We start from the raw sequence: 20675 nt of genomic DNA, 5'->3' as shown, positions 1-20675 counted from the left end.
CGACGGTAGCTATATATTCCCATTCCAGCTCCCCTCTCCTCTCCAGTTTTGAACGACTTTTACTTTCTCGATAAGGTAAGTTAGAAGAAACCACCTATGGACTGTGAGAAGGATGATAAAATACGCGAAAAAGTAGATAAGTCCATAATTAAAAGGGATAATATAGCTAAATCCTAAACAAATTTGAAGAAATTTAAAAACTTACTAATAACTCGTACCGATAGGTGGTTTCTTCTAACTTAACTTATCGTATATACTATTCTCCACCACACTCCCCCCTTTTCGGCTTTCCGTTGCTATATGCAACGCGTTTTGAAATTTTTAATGTTTAGGCTTAGTTTCTCTTTTCGATTTGATAGTCGCCAGCCAGATTTCCCGCACGGGGTTCAGTATCATAAGATCGACTCTCATAAGGTCGACTGAACCTGCCCATAAGGTCGACTGTCGACCTTATGAACACTATGGGCAGTCCATAAGGTCGACTCTCCTACCCTAACCATAAGATCGACTTCCATAAGATCGACTGTTGATGTTCATAAGATCGACTGCTCACAAGGTCGACTTTTTGAAGTCAAAAAAAGTCACCTGATAGTTAAGCCATAGAAAATAGAAGGGCTTATTAGCCTTTGACAACTGTACTAGGTAAGGCTTATATTTAATATAGTCGATCTTATGAACATGCCATAAGATCGACTGTCGATCTAATGAACCACCATGTTGTTCATAAGATCGACTGAACTTGCTCATAAGATCGAGTGCTCATAAGATCGACTGCTCATAAGGTCGACTCTCATTTCCTTCTTAAGATACTATAAATAGAGTAATAATTCTGCAATAGAGTTTTCTGAGATCCTACTGTTGCAAACACGAAATTTATTTGACTTGTTATTAGATAATTTTTAATTTTCATCGATTTGTGTGTATGTTTTTTTAAATTGGTAATTAACTTCTTATTTAAACCAAAAGAGTGTGATTTCCAAAATTTTTAAACTTGAGTTAAATTATTCGGAAAGCATCCAAATTATATATTTGCTTTCAACCAGACGGCGACACGGCATAGGTTTCGTTTGCAATAAAGAGTATATGTTTTTTTACCTAGTTTTAGCTTTGGTTTTAGTTAGATCATGAATTTATTCATTTTAAAATGAATAAATTCATGGTTAGATTCATAATTATTTAAAATTATTTATGTTAAACCAGCATTAATAATGCCGGTTTAAATGGTTTTATTTAAATAGTTTGAGACTTAAGTTAATTAGAAAAGTTCAAGATAAAGACTTGGATTAAACTTTCAACTTGAACAACTTCCACTGTATGGTAAGAAACAATTTAAAATTCAATTTTTATTAGACTTTATTGTCACTTAATACTTATAAATAGCTGATTAGTTTGATTAATTGATTATTAAGAAAGACTCCTTGAGTACTTGACTTATTGTTCAAATATAAATGAGTTCTAAAGTTCTAAAGTTTATTGAAACTAGCAAAAGGCAATGCCCATCACGCTAGTATGAAAGAGATACAGAATAAAATGTGTAATAATGAACACATACAAGAATATATACAGTATATACAATCAATTGAGCAATAATAAAAAATTACTACTGGAGTTCGAGATGTCGCTTCAATTCCCGCAGAAATTTCGAGCGAAGAGGAATGCAATGGAGGTTAAGTTATTTTACTAATTTAAACTTGTTGTAGGCCTCAGACATTGTCCCAGTGACCAAACCCTATTGACATTGAACATTTAAACAATGACTGATGACCGTAATGAGACGCATTTTTAAAATAGTCAGAGACTTTTTCAAAATTGGAAGCCCTTGGTATTCCATCGCGGTCCTACCTCCTCAAATATCAATATAAAAATAAATTGTCCCTTAATTTTTTGGCTTAATTTCAATAATTAAATAATATGCATATTTGGTTTGAAAATTATTAGACACTTTGAGAACCAAATGAACAAATTATTTGATATAGTATTAAATATTTGGATGGTATACAGTATTTGATCAAATATTATTTGACATCGTCCCTGTAAAAAAAAGTATTTGCACATCCCTATTTAAAGGAAATTTGTTTATATCGATAACAGAAAATCAAATGATTGAGTAAATTGCAAAAACATAATTTATTAAAAATGTGAAATATGAAGTTCATATATTTACATTGACTAGTTATTAAAACAATTTTTAAAAAGGTTTTAGGAATGAACATAATATTGAAAACGTTATAATAGCACTAGATTTTTTAAAAACAATATTTAAAATAAAACAATTATCCATATTTAAAAATTATTTGTCTATAAAAAAAATCCATCCAAAAGAAAGCTATTTTCATAATACTGGAACATGAATTGGTTGAGGCGGATTCATCTGAAATATTTGACATTAATTACAGAAAATGTCCGATATGCAAGAAAAATGCGTTAAATTCGATAACCAACCTTAGGTAAAAACAATTTGAAATTCTTCCATGATTTGACCGCAGACTGGACAACGAAGAGATAGAGGATCTTCTCGTCGCGCAGCTTGATCCGCAAGTTCCTCGGCGCATTCTTGACAACAGCAGAAATGACGGCATGGCATGGCCATGCGACTTCGTGGGACAGCCCAACAAATGATGCAGGTCAAAACTTGAAGATTGGCTGCGCCTTCTACTTGAACCTCTTGAACGGGAGCATAATTCAAAGGAGGGAGGATCGGTGCCGGAAAATATTGTCCATAATCATCTGCGGGAATTTGAAAATCTTCTTCGTCGTCGTCGTCCTGGATGTTTGCGGCTTGAGGGTCTGCGGCGAGAGCTGGTCCAGCTAGAATCTGAACGGGAACCGGCGCTGGAAGCACGAAGAAAATATTTGGCGCTGCATCATCTAGAAATAATTCAAACTATTTATTATCGGCCAAATACTGTTGGTATACAAAGTTCGTTTCCTGTATATTATACTAGATGGCGCTATAAGCTAATATCTACTAGATGGCGCCACTGACTGATATAGTCTTAAACTAAACTTCACCTATTTTTGTTTTTTTTTCTTGTTGTTATAATTCAATATATACATTTAAGTATATCTGCGTACCATTTTCTTGAGGTATGTCTGGGTCGGGAATCACAAAATGTTGCCCAGGCTCTATCCTGTGTTTGACTCTATCCATAAAATCTCCGATAGTTAAATTTCCATTACCATAACGTTCAGATAATCTCATAATTGCTCTAAAAAACAAAATAACAATTGAATTAGCGAGAAAGAAATTACTTAAAAATATAGATGAAAGCAACTAACTTGTTGTTATGGAGATATTTTTTGTTACGCCCACAACGAATGACTTGGTCCTGTTCTACCCCCAAAGGATAGTCCCTTTGTTCCCTATCTTCTACCATTCTCAGTTTGTCTAAAAAGAACTTTAATTATAAAAAGAGAGAAAAAAGGGTAAAAAATCGCTTCTCTACTTACCAAGGTACAGGTAAATATTTGGATGTTTGGTTGGCAGACTTCGATTAAACTGAGAGTTAAACGACTCTGTGTCGTTGTTCGTTCTTTTGGTGCGACCGTAGACAGAGACTCTATCGGCACCAACTACGTCCAACCAATATTGCTGAATATAATCAGCTAAAGCGTTCAAACTTCCAGTTTCGACGTTTGAATACTGCGATAAATAAAAACTTTGTTTATTAAAGACGAAAAAAGATGTAAAATATTTAAACTATATTAAATTTACTAACCTGAAGCAATGAAAGTTCAGCAATTTTACCCCTTATGTGAGCAAGCCCGTGGGACATGTCGTCAGCTTTAAGAAGTGGCAATATCATGATGAGTTTCATGATACCGCGAGCATCTTGACGATCCTGATCTCTTTCTTCATACATTGCCAAAAGTGTTGGCCTCTTCTGCATTTTGCGGTATATAGCCTATTTGTATCAAAACGGAAATTATCAGACGACGATTTAATTTAGAACTTAAATAATGAATTTATTTAAATTCATGCTAAAATAAACACTGCAACGCGCCTGGAAAGCCTAATGGATTCTAAAGGCTGGTGGTGATCAAAGATCGTTACTTATTGGCGAAAAATTTAAATATATAATCTTTATCTTCGGCGGTATGGTAAATTCAGAAAATATTTTACAATCATCTTCAACAATTATATCGTCATAAGTTATAGCTAGAAATAAATTATTCAAATACCTGCGCAAAATGGAACCAGCATCCAGATATACGAGCTTGTGGGAAATGATTGGACAAGCTCTCTTGTAGTCCCATCTCGAAATCCGTCATAACTTCCTCCGGCTGCAGTTGTGGAAATTCGAGACAAATCCAGTTGAACAGTTCATCATAGGCAGCTTTGGTTTTCCTGGTGAGAAGGGCAAAGACAAATGGGAACGCATATTCGCCGGCTTGAAAGTGAACGGTAACCAGTTGCTTGAAAAGAGCTGGCACAGAAAACGTTCCGTCAACGAAAATGGACTTCATGGCGTTCACCTTCGTAGTCATGAAGTGCGAGACGAAGACGAGACTATTAGAACCTGGAAGAAAAGCTCTGAAAAAAGGATTATTTCTTGTGTCCACGCTGAAACGAAAACCAGGTTCGATAGCCAGTGCGTCGGCGAGCTCGCGGACTGTGCCTGGAACTGGAGGAAAACTCTGAGCCCTGGCTCTAGACATTGTGGATCTCACGCTGTAGAAAGCCGTATCCCTGACATCGAAACGCAGACGGGCTTCGTCAAAAAGCTCCCGGAGCCCTCGGTTGTTGTTGGCGGCTGCGTCGTTTCTGCATCGTTCTCTGAACTCGATATCCCTGATAGCCTTGACTGGAGGTGCATGATTGTGATCTGCGTTTTTTCCTTCTCCAGGGACCAGTACGTCGCTACCGCTTCGCAAAACTTTCCTGCAAGGACACTTAGTCTTTCTATAATCATAGCACTTCAAAAACGTATTACCTTTACTCTCCCTCTCTTTTACGTAAAGAAATTCATCTTGCAAATAAACTACGGTATTTGATCTTAAACCAGGCAAGATTCTCATGGTGGAAGTATCTAAAATGAATTTACTACGAAATATAAGTTAGTTTACTTTTTATTTACCAATGAAGTTTGGAAAACCAATTGAATTCCAACTAATTAGGCTGAAAAGGGAATCGTTAAAATATATTTGACAAAAACGTTACCACGCCGAGCTTTCCAAAACCAAGCTCGTTATTTCGTCGATTAATGAAGCTGAAAGGATATTAAACAAAAAAAGCTATACTACTAAGCTTAATTAGACCGAAAGCCAAAACCCGCAAAACCTGTGGAAACACAATACCTGGAAAATAATTAGGAAATATAATGATATTATAATCAAATTAATATTTTCACAGATTATTAATTATTTTATTATTTATTTATTTATTAGTTATTTTGTAAAATACGTTAAAACACTTGGTTTTACCACCGAGTTCCAAAACGAGAGTCTTCCCTAACGAAGTCGAGTATTGAAAATCCGTAGAACTGAAAAGACAGTTTAAAAAAATGTATATATATATATTAAACAAGTTAATGTCACCACCAAAATCGCTGAATGCCAAAATGCTAATTTAAAAAAAAGACAACAATTTGACCGTAGCACAGTCTAACTTTTCGAGAGGAATTTTCCGAGAGAATAATTTTGTCACTCCAAATTTGGGTTTGAACCTTAACTTGTCCGCGTGATATGACGTCAAGTTCGAAATTCACTCCCATTGGAGGGAACGAAAAAGATGACCGCTGCATATAGTCGTTACCCCTCTGAAGTGGGCCAGTGGCTGGCTCTTCCCAACAAAGACTATATACGTTTCGTTTGTACGCCAGTCTACGTAGCAAAGGGTGTATATAGTCTTTGCTTGCCAATTATCCCGCTTGGATTTGACATTTGACATTGGGAAATTTCTCCGTGCTTCTAGAGAATGGGGACTTCTCTTCAAAGTATCCCGCGCTAAAAGCCCGAAAAAGAACGGTGGAGTTCGTAGGAAGAGTCGTAAATCATCATTCGAAGAATGGAAAGGGGGACTTTCGTTTATTGTCTATGGTTGAAGGTTAAACTCGATGTTTCTAAGAAACCCAGTAGCTCAAATTTGGTTTAAAATTTCAGAAAGTGGGAAAAAGCGCCGATATTATATTAAAAACAAATACACACAATTTTTCCATTTTCAAAGAAATAACTATATTTAACACATTGGGTACAAAACTAAGATAATACGAAAAACCTTTATTACACACAAATATTTCGAAAAACAACGCAATTAAATCTATTGAAGGAAAAAATCATTGTTCATTTCAGAGGGAGGATTAGCGTGAGAAGAATAAATTGTAATTAGAATCATAAGTAACATAATACCCCTAAGTATGACACTTGTAGCCTTGCTCATGCATTTTGGATTACTACATCCTTTCTTCACTAACGATAAATCAGAAAAACGACTAGAAACTTTGTAACCCTTCCGGGTTACAAAGTTGCTAGTCGTTTTTCTGATTAATACTCTTTGGGATTTAATTTTTTTTTTATTGGTAAATAAAATGGCCGTTATGGTAGTCGGCTTATTAGGCCTAACTCTATCGGAAAGTTATACCTAAATACTAAATATTAATTATATTATTAGGGTCATTTTCAAAGTTTGAACTGAATAAAATATTTTTATTGCGTAATTAGCAATTGTAAAAGTTATTCCAGAAGTTTGAAAAAGGTTAATTCTTACATTTTAATTTATTTTTATTTTGATCACAGCGGACAAAACCAGGCATTCATCCAGGTACAAAATACAAGTTTTTCAAATAATAGTCAAAATCTGGAAGAAATTGTAATACAATATTCGTAAACTAAATCTGAAAACTTTTTACATTAAAAACGAAACAAGCTGAAGGTTTTTTAACGTCTACAGTATTTGGTGCACAACATTGATAAACATCAATGAGATTGATCTTCTCAATATACTACACTAGTGATCCACAAATTTCGAGTTGTTGGTGAATTTTTAATATAATACCATTTGCCCGATATAAAGATTTAATATTGTTGGGGAAAATACATACAATTTCGTTAATTTCTTCCGTTGTTAACGTTTCCGTGGTGAAAACGAAATTCTATCAAAGTAATCGGGCGTGAGTTATTTAAATCACGCTAAAGTTAGGTAGAACCTCAAGAAAAAGACCACCTCCAAAATTAATAAATTTTAATCTAAGCATCTTCTTACCTATAGAAGGTCCCTCTTGTATTTAATGTTAGTAAAGCAATTATTTATTTAAAAACATTTTTTTTTAAATGGTCCATTTTTCACATTTTATTTGCTAATCTTCATTCGGCCACCTTGAAAATTCACAACAATTTAATTTAAGTATCTTCTTACGTATAGAAAGGTCGCTCTTAAATTTAGTATTGGTGACAAAAGTATTTCTACCTAACCTTTAAAAAAAATGGCCATATTTCACTTTTTTGGCTAGTCTTCGGTGTAGGAGCTCATTAGGGAGCTAATTAAATTAGAGTAATTAAATAAAAAAACTTTCAAAATTATATAATATAATAAATTAAATATAATTATTAAATTATAAACTAGAGCCGCTGGAGTAAAATGGACACCAAATTCCGATTCAACAGACTCTTTTAGCTCAGGTTTAAAAACCTTTACGAAAAATTTCTTCAAAATGCACGAAATTTAAAAAAAAAATTATAATAATAGTCTGCTTAACTCCAGGGAGCTTGGTATTTAAGGTAAATAAACAAAAAAAAATGTTGGTCTAAATCCATTAATATCGAGTAACAATTACGTTTGATGATTAAAAAAAACATGATTTAAATTAGCGTGATTTAAATAACTCACGCCCGATTACATTGATAGAATTTCGTTTTCACCACGGAAACGTTAACAACGGAAGAAATTAACGAAATTGTATGTATTTTCCCCAACAATATTAAATCTTTATATCGGGCAAATGGTATTATATTAGAAATTCACCAACAACTCGAAATTTGTGGATCACTAGTGTAGTATATTGAGAAGATCAATCTCATTGATGTTTATCAATGTTGTGCACCAAATACTGTAGACGTTAAAAAACCTTCAGCTTGTTACGTTTTTAATGTAAAAAGGTTTCTCATTTAGTTTACGAATATTTTATTACAATTTCTTCCAGATTTTTACTATTATTTGAATATACTTGTATTTTGTACCTGGATGAATGCCTGGTTTTGTCCGCTGTGACAAAATAAAAATGAATTAAAATGTAAGAATTAACCTTTTTCAAACTTCTGGAATAACTTTTACAATTGCTAATTACGCAATAACAATATTTTATTCAGTTCAAACTTTGAAAATGACCCTAATAATATAATTAATATTTAGTATTTAGGTATAACTTTCCGATAGAGTTAGGCCTAATAAGCCGTCTACCATAACGGCCATTTTATTTCATACATTTCGTACCTCATAATATTTTGTAGCGCTATATGATGGGCTAAATTTGAACTCTGACCAATAAATTCGATGACCAATAAAAAAAATTAAATCCCAAAGAGTATTAATCTTCCGGGTTACAAAGTTGCTAGTCGTTTTTCTGATTTATCATTAGTGAAGAAAGGATGTGTAATCCAAAATGCATGAGCAAGGCTACAAGTGTCATACTTAAAGAATTATGTTACTTATGATTCTAATAACAATTTATTCTTCTCACGCTAATCCTCCCTCTGAAATGAACAATGATTTTTTCCTTCAATAGATTTAATTGCGTTGTTTTTCGAAATATTTGTGTGTAATAAAGGTTTTTCGTATTATCTTAGTTTTGTACAGAATGTGTTAAATATAGTTATTTCTTTGAAAATAGAAAAATTGTGTGTATTTGTTTTTAATATAATATCGGCGCTTTTTCCCACTTTCTTAAATTTTAAACCAAATTTGAGGTACTGGGTTTCTTGGAAACAACGACATTGACCTTCAACCATTGACAATAAAAGCTCATCCCTGCCCGAAAGTCTCCGGTCGCATTCTTCAATTGATAATTTATGACTTTTTCCGTACGTTTTCGGGCTTTTAGCGCGGTATACTTTGAAGTCCCCATTCTCCCGAAGCACGGAGAAATTTCCCAATGTCATATCCAAGCGGGATAATTGGCAAGCAAGGACTATATACACCCTTCGCTACGTAGACTGGCGTACAAACGAAACTTATATAGTCTTTGTTGGGAAGAGCCAGCCACTGCAGAGGGGTAAAGACTATATGTAGCGGTCATCTTTTTCGTTCCCTTCAATGGGAGTGAATTTACAGCTTGACGTCATATCACGCGGACAAGTTAAGGTTCAAACCAAAATTTGGAGTGACCAAAATTATTCTCTCGGAGAATTCCTCTCGAAAAGTTAGACCAAGGACAGTTTCCTTGGTTAGACTGTGCTACGGTCAAATTGTTGCTTTTTTTTTTAAATTAGCATTTTGGCATTCAGCGATTTTGGTGGTGACATTAACTTGTTTAATATATATATATACATTTTTTTAAACTGTCTTTTCAGTTCTACGGATTTTCAATACTCGACTTCGTTAGGGAAGACTCTCGTTTTGGAACTCGGTGGTAAAACCAAGTGTTTTAACGTATTTTACAAAATAACTAATAAATAAATAAATAATAAAATAATTAATAATCTGTGAAAATATTAATTTGATTATAATATCATTATATTTCCTAATTATTTTCCAGGTATTGTGTTTCCACAGGTTTTGCGGGTTTTGGCTTTCGGTCTAATTAAGCTTAGTAGTATAGCTTTTTTTGTTTAATATCCTTTCAGCTTCATTAATCGACGAAATAACGAGCTTGGTTTTGGAAAGCTCGGCGTGGTAACGTTTTTGTCAAATATATTTTAACGATTCCCTTTTCAGCCTAATTAGTTGGAATTCAATTGGTTTTCCAAACTTCATTGGTAAATAAAAAGTAAACTAACTTATATTTCGTAGTAAATTCATTTTAGATACTTCCACCATGAGAATCTTGCCTGGTTTAAGATCAAATACCGTAGTTTATTTGCAAGATGAATTTCTTTACGTAAAAGAGAGGGAGAGTAAAGGTAATACGTTTTTGAAGTGCTATGATTATAGAAAGACTAAGTGTCCTTGCAGGAAAGTTTTGCGAAGCGGTAGCGACGTACTGGTCCCTGGAGAAGGAAAAAACGCAGATCACAATCATGCACCTCCAGTCAAGGCTATCAGGGATATCGAGTTCAGAGAACGATGCAGAAACGACGCAGCCGCCAACAACAACCGAGGGCTCCGGGAGCTTTTTGACGAAGCCCGTCTGCGTTTCGATGTCAGGGATACGGCTTTCTACAGCGTGAGATCCACAATGTCTAGAGCCAGGGCTCAGAGTTTTCCTCCAGTTCCAGGCACAGTCCGCGAGCTCGCCGACGCACTGGCTATCGAACCTGGTTTTCGTTTCAGCGTGGACACAAGAAATAATCCTTTTTTCAGAGCTTTTCTTCCAGGTTCTAATAGTCTCGTCTTCGTCTCGCACTTCATGACTACGAAGGTATTTAAGTTCTAAATTAAATCGTCGTCTGATAATTTCCGTTTTGATACAAATAGGCTATATACCGCAAAATGCAGAAGAGGCCAACACTTTTGGCAATGTATGAAGAAAGAGATCAGGATCGTCAAGATGCTCGCGGTATCATGAAACTCATCATGATATTGCCACTTCTTAAAGCTGACGACATGTCCCACGGGCTTGCTCACATAAGGGGTAAAATTGCTGAACTTTCATTGCTTCAGGTTAGTAAATTTAATATAGTTTAAATATTTTACATCTTTTTTCGTCTTTAATAAACAAAGTTTTTATTTATCGCAGTATTCAAACGTCGAAACTGGAAGTTTGAACGCTTTAGCTGATTATATTCAGCAATATTGGTTGGACGTAGTTGGTGCCGATAGAGTCTCTGTCTACGGTCGCACCAAAAGAACGAACAACGACACAGAGTCGTTTAACTCTCAGTTTAATCGAAGTCTGCCAACCAAACATCCAAATATTTACCTGTACCTTGGTAAGTAGAGAAGCGATTTTTTACCCTTTTTTCTCTCTTTTTATAATTAAAGTTCTTTTTAGACAAACTGAGAATGGTAGAAGATAGGGAACAAAGGGACTATCCTTTGGGGGTAGAACAGGACCAAGTCATTCGTTGTGGGCGTAACAAAAAATATCTCCATAACAACAAGTTAGTTGCTTTCATCTATATTTTTAAGTAATTTCTTTCTCGCTAATTCAATTGTTATTTTGTTTTTTAGAGCAATTATGAGATTATCTGAACGTTATGGTAATGGAAATTTAACTATCGGAGATTTTATGGATAGAGTCAAACACAGGATAGAGCCTGGGCAACATTTTGTGATTCCCGACCCAGACATACCTCAAGAAAATGGTACGCAGATATACTTAAATGTATATATTGAATTATAACAACAAGAAAAAAAAACAAAAATAGGTGAAGTTTAGTTTAAGACTATATCAGTCAGTGGCGCCATCTAGTAGATATTAGCTTATAGCGCCATCTAGTATAATATACAGGAAACGAACTTTGTATACCAACAGTATTTGGCCGATAATAAATAGTTTGAATTATTTCTAGATGATGCAGCGCCAAATATTTTCTTCGTGCTTCCAGCGCCGGTTCCCGTTCAGATTCTAGCTGGACCAGCTCTCGCCGCAGACCCTCAAGCCGCAAACATCCAGGACGACGACGACGAAGAAGATTTTCAAATTCCCGCAGATGATTATGGACAATATTTTCCGGCACCGATCCTCCCTCCTTTGAATTATGCTCCCGTTCAAGAGGTTCAAGTAGAAGGCGCAGCCAATCTTCAAGTTTTGACCTGCATCATTTGTTGGGCTGTCCCACGAAGTCGCATGGCCATGCCATGCCGTCATTTCTGCTGTTGTCAAGAATGCGCCGAGGAACTTGCGGATCAAGCTGCGCGACGAGAAGATCCTCTATCTCTTCGTTGTCCAGTCTGCGGTCAAATCATGGAAGAATTTCAAATTGTTTTTACCTAAGGTTGGTTATCGAATTTAACGCATTTTTCTTGCATATCGGACATTTTCTGTAATTAATGTCAAATATTTCAGATGAATCCGCCTCAACCAATTCATGTTCCAGTATTATGAAAATAGCTTTCTTTTGGATGGATTTTTTTTATAGACAAATAATTTTTAAATATGGATAATTGTTTTATTTTAAATATTGTTTTTAAAAAATCTAGTGCTATTATAACGTTTTCAATATTATGTTCATTCCTAAAACCTTTTTAAAAATTGTTTTAATAACTAGTCAATGTAAATATATGAACTTCATATTTCACATTTTTAATAAATTATGTTTTTGCAATTTACTCAATCATTTGATTTTCTGTTATCGATATAAACAAATTTCCTTTAAATAGGGATGTGCAAATACTTTTTTTTACAGGGACCATGTCAAATAATATTTGATCAAATACTGTATACCATCCAAATATTTAATACTATATCAAATAATTTGTTCATTTGGTTCTCAAAGTGTCTAATAATTTTCAAACCAAATATGCATATTATTTAATTATTGAAATTAAGCCAAAAAATTAAGGGACAATTTATTTTTATATTGATATTTGAGGAGGTAGAGACTTCTTCAAAATTGGAAGCCCTTGGTATTCCATCGCGGTCCTGACTATTCTAAAAATGCATCTCATTACGGTCATCAGTCATTGTTTAAGTTTTAATTAGTAAAATAACTTAACCTCCATTTCATTTATATTTGAACAATAAGTCAAGGAGTTTTTCTCAATAATCAATTAATCAAAGTAATCAGCTATTTATAAGTATTAAGTGACAATAAAGAACTAATAGAAATGGAATTTTAAATTGTTTCTTACCATACAGTGGAAGTTGAAAGTTTAATCCAAGTCTTAATCTTGAACTTTTCTAATTAACTTAAGTCTCAAACTATTTAAATAAAACCATTTAAACTGGCATTATTAATGCTGGTTTAACTAAAATAATTTTAAATAATAATGAATCTAACTAAAATTAGTTAAAAAAACATATACTGTTTATTGCAACGTGTTGCCGTCTGGTTGAAAGCTAATATATAATTTGGATGCTTTCCGAATAATTTAACTCAAGTTTAAAAATTTTGGTAATCAAACTCTTTTGGTTTAAATAAAAAGTTAATTACCAATTTAAAAAAACCCACACATATTTCGATTAAAATTTTATCAGAAATTACCGTGTTTCAAAAATATTTTTTTTAAATTCTATATCAAGTTTTCGTTGCTATAGAGAATAGGTTTATTTCCTAATACTATAGAAGAAATCTTACTATAAAAGTGCTACTATACTTTAGTCGATCTTATGAACCAAATGGCATGTTCATAAGATCGACTATATTAAATATCAGCCTTACCTAGTACAGTTGGCAAAGGCTAATAAGCCCTTCTATTTTCTATGGCTTAACTATCATGTTACTTTGATTTGACTTCAAAAAGTCGACCTTGTGAGCAGTCGATCTTATGAACATCAACAGTCGATCTTATGGAAGTCGATCTTATGGTTAGGGTAGGAGAGTCGACCTTATGGACAGCCCATAGTGTGCATAAGGTCGACAGTCGACCTTATGAGCAAGCTCAGTCGATCTTATGAACAACATGGTGGTTTATTAGATCGACAGTCGATCTTATGGCATGTTCATAAGATCGACTATATTAAATATAAGCCTTACCTAGTACAGTTGTCAAAGGCTAATAAGCCCTTCTATTTTCTATGGCTTAACTATCAGGTGACATTGATTTGACTTCAAAAAGTCGACCTTGTGAGCAGTCGATCTTATGAACATCAACAGTCGATCTTATGAAAGTCGATCTTATGAGACTTTCCCCCGCACGGTACTGACGAGTTCCAAATAGAACGAAATCGGTCTACCGTTGGAATTTCTGGCTATTTTATTTATTTTTAATTTAGTTTATTACTCGAAGATCTATTTGATCCGAGTTTCGCGTTGCTCGAAGACCTATCGGTACGAGTTATTAGTAAGTTTTTAAATTTCTTCAAATTTGTTTAGGATTTAGCTATATTATCCCTTTTAATTATGGACTTATCTACTTTTTCGCGTATTTTATCATCCTTCTCACAGTCCATAGGTGGTTTCTTCTAACTTAACTTATCGTATATACTATTCTCCACCACACTTTCCCCTTTTCGGCTTTCCGTTGCTATATGCAACGCGTTTTGAAATTTTTAATGTTTAGGCTTAGTTTCTCTTTTCGATTTGATAGTCGCCAGCCAGATTTCCTGCACGGTACTGACGAGTTCCAAATAGAACGAAACCGGTCTACCGTTGGAATTTCTGGCTATTTTATTGATTTTTAATTTAGTTTATTACTCGAAGATCTATTTGATCCGAGTTTCGCGTTGCTCGAAGACCTATCGGTACGAGTTATTAGTAAGTTTTTAAATTTCTTCAAATTTGTTTAGGATTTAGCTATATTATCCCTTTTAATTATGGACTTATCTACTTTTTCGCGTATTTTATCATCCTTCTCACAGTCCATAGGTGGTTTCTTCTAACTTAACTTATCGTATATACTATTCTCCACCACACTTTCCCCTTTTCGGCTTTCCGTTGCTATATGCAACGCGTTTTGAAATTTTTAATGTTTAGGCTTAGTTTCTCTTTTCGATTTGATAGTCGCCAGCCAGATTTCCTGCACGGTACTGACGAGTTCCAAATAGAACGAAACCGGTCTACCGTTGGAATTTCTGGCTATTTTATTGATTTTTAATTTAGTTTATTACTCGAAGATCTATTTGATCCGAGTTTCGCGTTGCTCGAAGACCTATCGGTACGAGTTATTAGTAAGTTTTTAAATTTCTTCAAATTTGTTTAGGATTTAGCTATATTATCCCTTTTAATTATGGACTTATCTACTTTTTCGCGTATTTTATCATTTACTTTCTCGGCTCGTCACAATTTGGTACGCTTTCTTTGCCGAATTTAGGCGTGGACCCCATCCCTTTTTGGAAGGGCAGTTTCCTAGAAAGTGTTCCCCGCTTGACAATAGGTAAATAGGCTTTCAGATCCCTGAATTCGTAAAGTCTATCTTTTCGGGATGACTGATTGACTGTTAACGAGTTCGGGATGGTATTTGTGAGCGGGGTTAACGGCGTGACTTGGAACCCAGAAGCAAGAATCTGGGTTGTTGCTTAACTAGTTTCGCTCTGTGTTTTTACAAGCCGCTCTCCTTCCTGAAGGCAACGAAGCTTCTTTATTTTATGACCATTTCCGCGAATTGATTGACAAAATATTTCCGCGTATTGTTGGATATTTTTAGAAACTGGGTATTGGGGTCCCAAATTTCATTGGCAATTTCACCGTTTGGAATTTATAGTAGACGCGGCTGTGTGTCTCTTTTGAAGAAAAGGGGGAGGCTAATTGGTTAGACGGTATAGCGATAAAATCATGCGTTTTGTGAAAGAATAACGACACTTTCAGGGTAGCGTATATCCATGAAATAAAGTAATTCTGGGTGAAAGATGGCGAGTGTTGGTATCTATTGAAATAGCTATATCTCCGTGAATTATCGTTCGATTTTATTCATTTTAGTAACAAACCAACAGATGGGGCCTGTTTTTACTTAATTTACTATTTAATATCTTAATTAATTAATTTTAGTTATTTAAAGTTAAATACTTTTTAATAAAACATATCGAGGTTTTTGCAATTTTTATCATAAAATGTGTACCTTAAAAATTGGATAATTAGTACAGTAAGAAGTACACCTTCTCTTTAAAAATGGGGTATTAAGTTTGACAATCGGTTAATTAAAATTAATGATATACTTAGTTTTACACAAAGGTACCAAAACAAATTTTAAGATTTTTTGTGTATCCAAATTTCAAGCATCCCGATTCCTGATTAGATTATTGCGAGTATAAATTATAACTAAGATATTAAGTGTAATTAAAATTGGTTAACATCTCTCTAGTTAATTTATAATTAAATTTTAATAACTTAAACTTAAAATAACTAGAAATACTTTAAAAAAATATGTTTCGTAAATACTACAATACAAAATCTTTCGATTGAGGTATGAAAATCGACTTATTACAATCAGTTGTGTAACAAAGGAGGGGCACATATAGGAACGTGTCCCCCCTGAAATGTACGGTTATATGAAAAAAGTGAATTAGAGTAAATAAATTTGGTAAACTTAACTCAATGAAATTTTAACTAATATAACGCAAATGTATTTCCTTTTTATAAATCAAACTCTTGCGTATGTTCCGTAGCATTCGTACCAGGCAGTACTTAATAAATACATTTCAAAAATAAGAAATTGAGATGTAGGTCTATGTTAACCATTTTTTGATCGTGAATATTTTCCGACACTTTATCTGTAGATAAAAATTTACCGAATGACGACCACTACACCTAACAGGTGGTTGTCATACTTGTATTTTATCTCTACTATGTATATTAGACGGTGAAAAATTTCAGGGAGGGTTTCTGACCGAGTATACTAGGAATTGCCAAATATTTTTTCTGATAATATTAATTTATTTTGCACTTCAAAATATTAATACAATACAATAAAATCAAAGTTAAACAAGTTGGCAAGCCAAAATATACCTCTCCTCGGAAGAGTTTTTAATTTTTTGCTGAAGCGTAACTGTATCCGTGGTTCTGCGGTAGAACGCTCACCTATCGTGCAAGAGGGCTTGGGTTCGAATCCCGGCCGACTAAAAAATTATGCTACACCCTATGACAAAAAGTGGGTGCTTTTGGAAAAACCTTTTCCCTGATTCTAAGAAACTGCGCACGCAGTGATTACCCTTTGCCCCGAAAATGCGTTCGCAGGCCTGACAGACAGACCCACAGACAGACAGACACGGTGGTTGTATAACCCCTCCTAGGGTACAAAGTCCCCTCGGAGAGGTAAAAATGCCTTTAAAGGCAATAGAGTAATTCCTCGAGAGAGGTGCCGGCGGGAAAGTGTACTTCAGCGGGATCTTCCACTCTTCCCGAGAGGAAATTCTCGGGCCGATCACTGAAATATATTATCTTTCCCCATATGCATGGTACTTTGTTTAAAATAGCTTACTATTATTATTATTTTTAAGTTTAAATGAAAGCGTGAACGATGTTTGAACATGTCAAAAATGTCAAATTTTAAAAGTTTTTTGTTGAATTTGTAGGCTATAGTGTAATATTCCGGTTATCGTATCGGTATCGGTTAACCGATACTTTAAACTGTAACCATTGAAAAGCGATATCAGTACCATTATAGTACTAATATAGAAATACCAATACAAACCGTAGCGTTGTGACCATTATTTCGAGACACCCCACATTCGATACTTATAATTAAAAACGCGTTGGACGTTAACCGTCAAGCAGTTGATCATTTGAACGCTGCTCAAGCACCAGTTGTGGCAATACCCCGACTAGTGTAATTTTAAATAATAATAATTAATTATTACATAACATTTATTACAAGTACACTTTAAAAATTTAATAAAGAAAATCTAAGTCGAGTAACATTTTTTCCGAATATTGGCTAGTATATCGCCATTCACATTTGATCTGTTATTAAAAAAATAAATATAAAGTAAAATAGAAAATGGTGGTAGGGGACAATAGTCGGTTTTCAATTAAATTTAAAACGTTTTTAAAATAGAACTATGAGACAGAATGACAGATGTCGATTTGAAACGTCTCGCCTCATTTTGTTTTTAAAATAAAATTTATTTTTAAATTAAAATAAGTTGTATTTTATTATTTTACACTGGTTTGTCTTCGCTAAACGACTAATTTTATTTTAACATTACATATCACCTTGACAACAAGGATGGATGTTCTATTTTGTCGTTTACGTTTTTTCATGGATAAGATAAAATGAAGTACCCTGGTTTCATTTTGTTTAAATAAATGACCTCTCAACAAAATTAAAACAATTGCTCACGGAAATTAATCAAAACTACACAGTTATCCGTAAATAATTGCGAATGTTATGAATACTAAAATATGGGCTTCTAAAAGAAAGTTCAAACTTTCCTGCGTGAAAGTTTCCAGGCAAACACAACGCATGCGCTAAAATAAGCTATAGTCGATGGTCAAATAGGAAAACACTCAACGCCAGTCTATAGTTAAAACCTGTACATTATACGAGAGGAACATTAGAGTATATTTGTCGTCGACTTGACACGTTGCGCCGACCTAAAAGCAGAACATTGAACTAAAAATAGAAAAAAAATACCGGGTGACAATATTCCTTTAACAACGAAAGGCCTAATATTCCTACGGAATCATGTAGGGTTAATTTATGCTTCTGAAAGTGTTTTTAAAATTCTTCAAATAAAGGAAAATCGCATAAGAAGCATTAAACTGGAAAATCAAGGGTTCTAATAAACTCCTTGCCTCAACCATGATCATATTTGACCATGATGAAACACTTCTCCCAGATTTGAATGATCACATGTTTGACCAAGAGGTTGGCATGAACTATATCATTTAAATTTCCCCGACCCTAAAGTAATTATCTTTTACTTCGACTTAAGACTCAGTAAAATAGCAAAGAATATTAATGAGAAGGTGAAAAGGGAATGCATTAGGAAAATACTACATTGATATTGTTAAAAGGCCAAAATTTGTTTTCATTCTAACAGTTTGGAGTTATGTTAGAATAATACAATATTTACTTTTTATTATAATCAGAATATTAAACGTTATTTTGCGTTTCTTCCCAGTAATTTAAATATCTAAATACAATTTACCACTAAGATACATGTGAACACGTGCAAAAAGTATATAAACACCATAGAAATCGGATAACATACTAGAACGCTAAATCGAATGGCTGGCAGACCACCGATTAGATTCTTGGCTTTTACAGGTGTTGTTGATTCATTTGTGGTCTTTTTCCACTTTCTTTAACGGTTTTAGCTGTAAGTACAAAGCAAGATGTGGTTTTCGGATTCATATTTTTCGAAAGGTAAATACAGCATTTCTTTGTTATTTTACGAGATGATAGATTATCTTTTGAATAATTGTTGTAACTTATATTCATTATTAAAAAATAGTTTACGGTATTTAGGGCCAGTTAGGCCTAGCCTTTGCTATCTAATTCTGTCACTCTTGTAAACTAATGTTATGCAATTATATGTTACCTAGCTAGCTCATATCCAAAAGGTAAGTTTTTCTTCTCTGTTGGTTTGGGAATTTTACCTTGGTCGCATTTATAATACTTAGTTTATAGTAGGTTTTCAGTTGGCTTCTGTTAAAATAAGATGTACTTTTGTTTAGAGAAACTGTCTTTGCTAAAGGCTTATATAAGGTATTAACCAAGTATATTCTTGCTGGCTCTAAGGTCTACATTTTGCGTTGAAATAATACACAATGTATATACTAATTTAAAGTATTAAATATAATTTATTATACGTTTGATTCGCTTGCGTTCTACATGTCGAACCATAGACTTAATAAAGAAATAGACCCAAGATTCTACGGAGGGTTAATACGGGAGTGATAACTAGCAGCCAACCGGTATTTGTTCCGTATTCCTGTGGTACCAGGTTTAAGCGACGCCTGTCGATTAGGAGATAAAATAAAAAATCATCACGTGGCACGTCAGACATGTTCATGTTTGTAATCTTTTAGGTACTCTGACGTGATTCGCGAATATTTTAGCTGTGAGAATTTAAAATAAGGTAATTTTTAATATAATTTTTAAATAAGTCAATTAATTCTTTCAAAACCCAAATAAAAAGCAGCAGATAATCTTATAATTAAAAACAAAAAAATTCTAATTGCAAAATGATATTTTGTCAAAGGCTTAAGTAACTCGTGTACTATCCGGTGTGTTGTTATGGGAATATTCTGAGATTATAAATTGTAAACAAAAGTAAATGGAATTTTGATGAAATGGATGATTCTACCTTGGATTAATAATATGACTCCAAGATTCTACTAAAGGTATGTACCTATTGTCCTTGAAATAAAATTAGCTTTGACAATTTAAGTCTGATGGCTTGACCCTTCATTTCTAGATTTTTGTCCTTCGCTAATTTGTGGAGTCTGAGCTTGCAATATAAATTAATAACTTTCTTAATGATGATGTTCGATTCCAACTTCAGCATCAAACATGTTCGTGGTGATCTCGGAAGATGTCCATGCCAACAATATTTCGTAATACAGCAAGTTTTAGTTCTTAGACTACATTTCTTTTATAGAGAGAGGAATATATCTTTATAACAACTAAACAAAATTGGCTAAAAACCAAGGAGATCTTGCACAAATTATAATAACATAATTAAACCTACACGAAATGATCCTTGGTCAAAATTTAAAGGTGAGAAGTTAGCATCACCGGTTTTTTCTATTTCACTTTCAACTGGATGTAATTTTTTTAAATTAAATAAAAAAATTATTTAGACTATTGTTACTTGTTTAAATTATATGGAAACCAAACCAGAGTTGGAATGGCTTTTGGTGTGACCGACCTTTTACCATTTACAATTTGTATATCCCGTTCTAAAAAGTGATCATTACAAATTAAATCATGATTTGAATGTGTCGCGATTTACAGTAATTGTCCATTGAGAAAGTATTGTAGGTTTAGTTATAAAAAGATTTTAAATAAGAATGAATATTCATCGAAATAATATGAT

The 20675-nt window shown here is 33.8% G+C and overlaps 3 protein-coding genes and 1 long non-coding RNA gene across 4 annotated transcripts; 3 read left to right on the top strand and 1 right to left on the bottom strand.

The window, feature by feature from the left end:
• Nucleotides 1–1244: 1244 nt before the first annotated feature.
• Nucleotides 1245–3071, top strand: LOC149933850 (uncharacterized). Its single transcript, XR_016482336.1, has 3 exons — nucleotides 1245–1317; nucleotides 1610–1666; nucleotides 2397–3071. It is a non-coding gene; the product is annotated as an uncharacterized LOC149933850 (long non-coding RNA).
• On the bottom strand, nucleotides 2207–4295 carry LOC149933849 (uncharacterized). The gene is made up of 7 exons (XM_090181201.1): nucleotides 4183–4295; nucleotides 3720–3905; nucleotides 3451–3643; nucleotides 3280–3388; nucleotides 3076–3209; nucleotides 2443–2868; nucleotides 2207–2371 (listed from the first exon to the last, which is right to left on the bottom strand). Exons 1-6 carry the CDS (start codon nucleotides 4270–4272, stop codon nucleotides 2444–2446), a joined length of 1137 nt encoding a protein of 378 aa, XP_090037327.1. The 5' UTR covers nucleotides 4273–4295; the 3' UTR covers nucleotides 2207–2371; nucleotide 2443.
• Nucleotides 4296–9440: 5145 nt separating this feature from the next.
• Nucleotides 9441–10526, top strand: LOC149933848 (uncharacterized). The gene is made up of 2 exons (XM_090180831.1): nucleotides 9441–9563; nucleotides 9778–10526. The coding sequence occupies exon 2, from the start codon at nucleotides 9969–9971 to the stop codon at nucleotides 10524–10526; it is 558 nt and encodes a 185-aa protein (XP_090036957.1). The 5' UTR covers nucleotides 9441–9563; nucleotides 9778–9968.
• Nucleotides 10527–10566: 40 nt separating this feature from the next.
• Nucleotides 10567–12266, top strand: LOC149933847 (uncharacterized). The gene is made up of 6 exons (XM_090152896.1): nucleotides 10567–10753; nucleotides 10830–11022; nucleotides 11085–11193; nucleotides 11264–11397; nucleotides 11605–12030; nucleotides 12102–12266. The coding sequence occupies exons 1-5, from the start codon at nucleotides 10583–10585 to the stop codon at nucleotides 12027–12029; spliced, it is 1032 nt and encodes a 343-aa protein (XP_090009022.1). The 5' UTR covers nucleotides 10567–10582; the 3' UTR covers nucleotide 12030; nucleotides 12102–12266.
• The last annotated feature ends 8409 nt before the right edge of the window (nucleotides 12267–20675 follow it).

Source organism: Leiobunum rupestre, chromosome 7, assembly GCF_980474605.1.
Source record: "Leiobunum rupestre chromosome 7, qqLeiRupe1.1.hap1, whole genome shotgun sequence".
In the NCBI taxonomy this organism is placed as follows: domain Eukaryota; kingdom Metazoa; phylum Arthropoda; class Arachnida; order Opiliones; family Sclerosomatidae; genus Leiobunum; species Leiobunum rupestre.
This window is presented reverse-complemented; position numbering and strand designations above follow the sequence as displayed.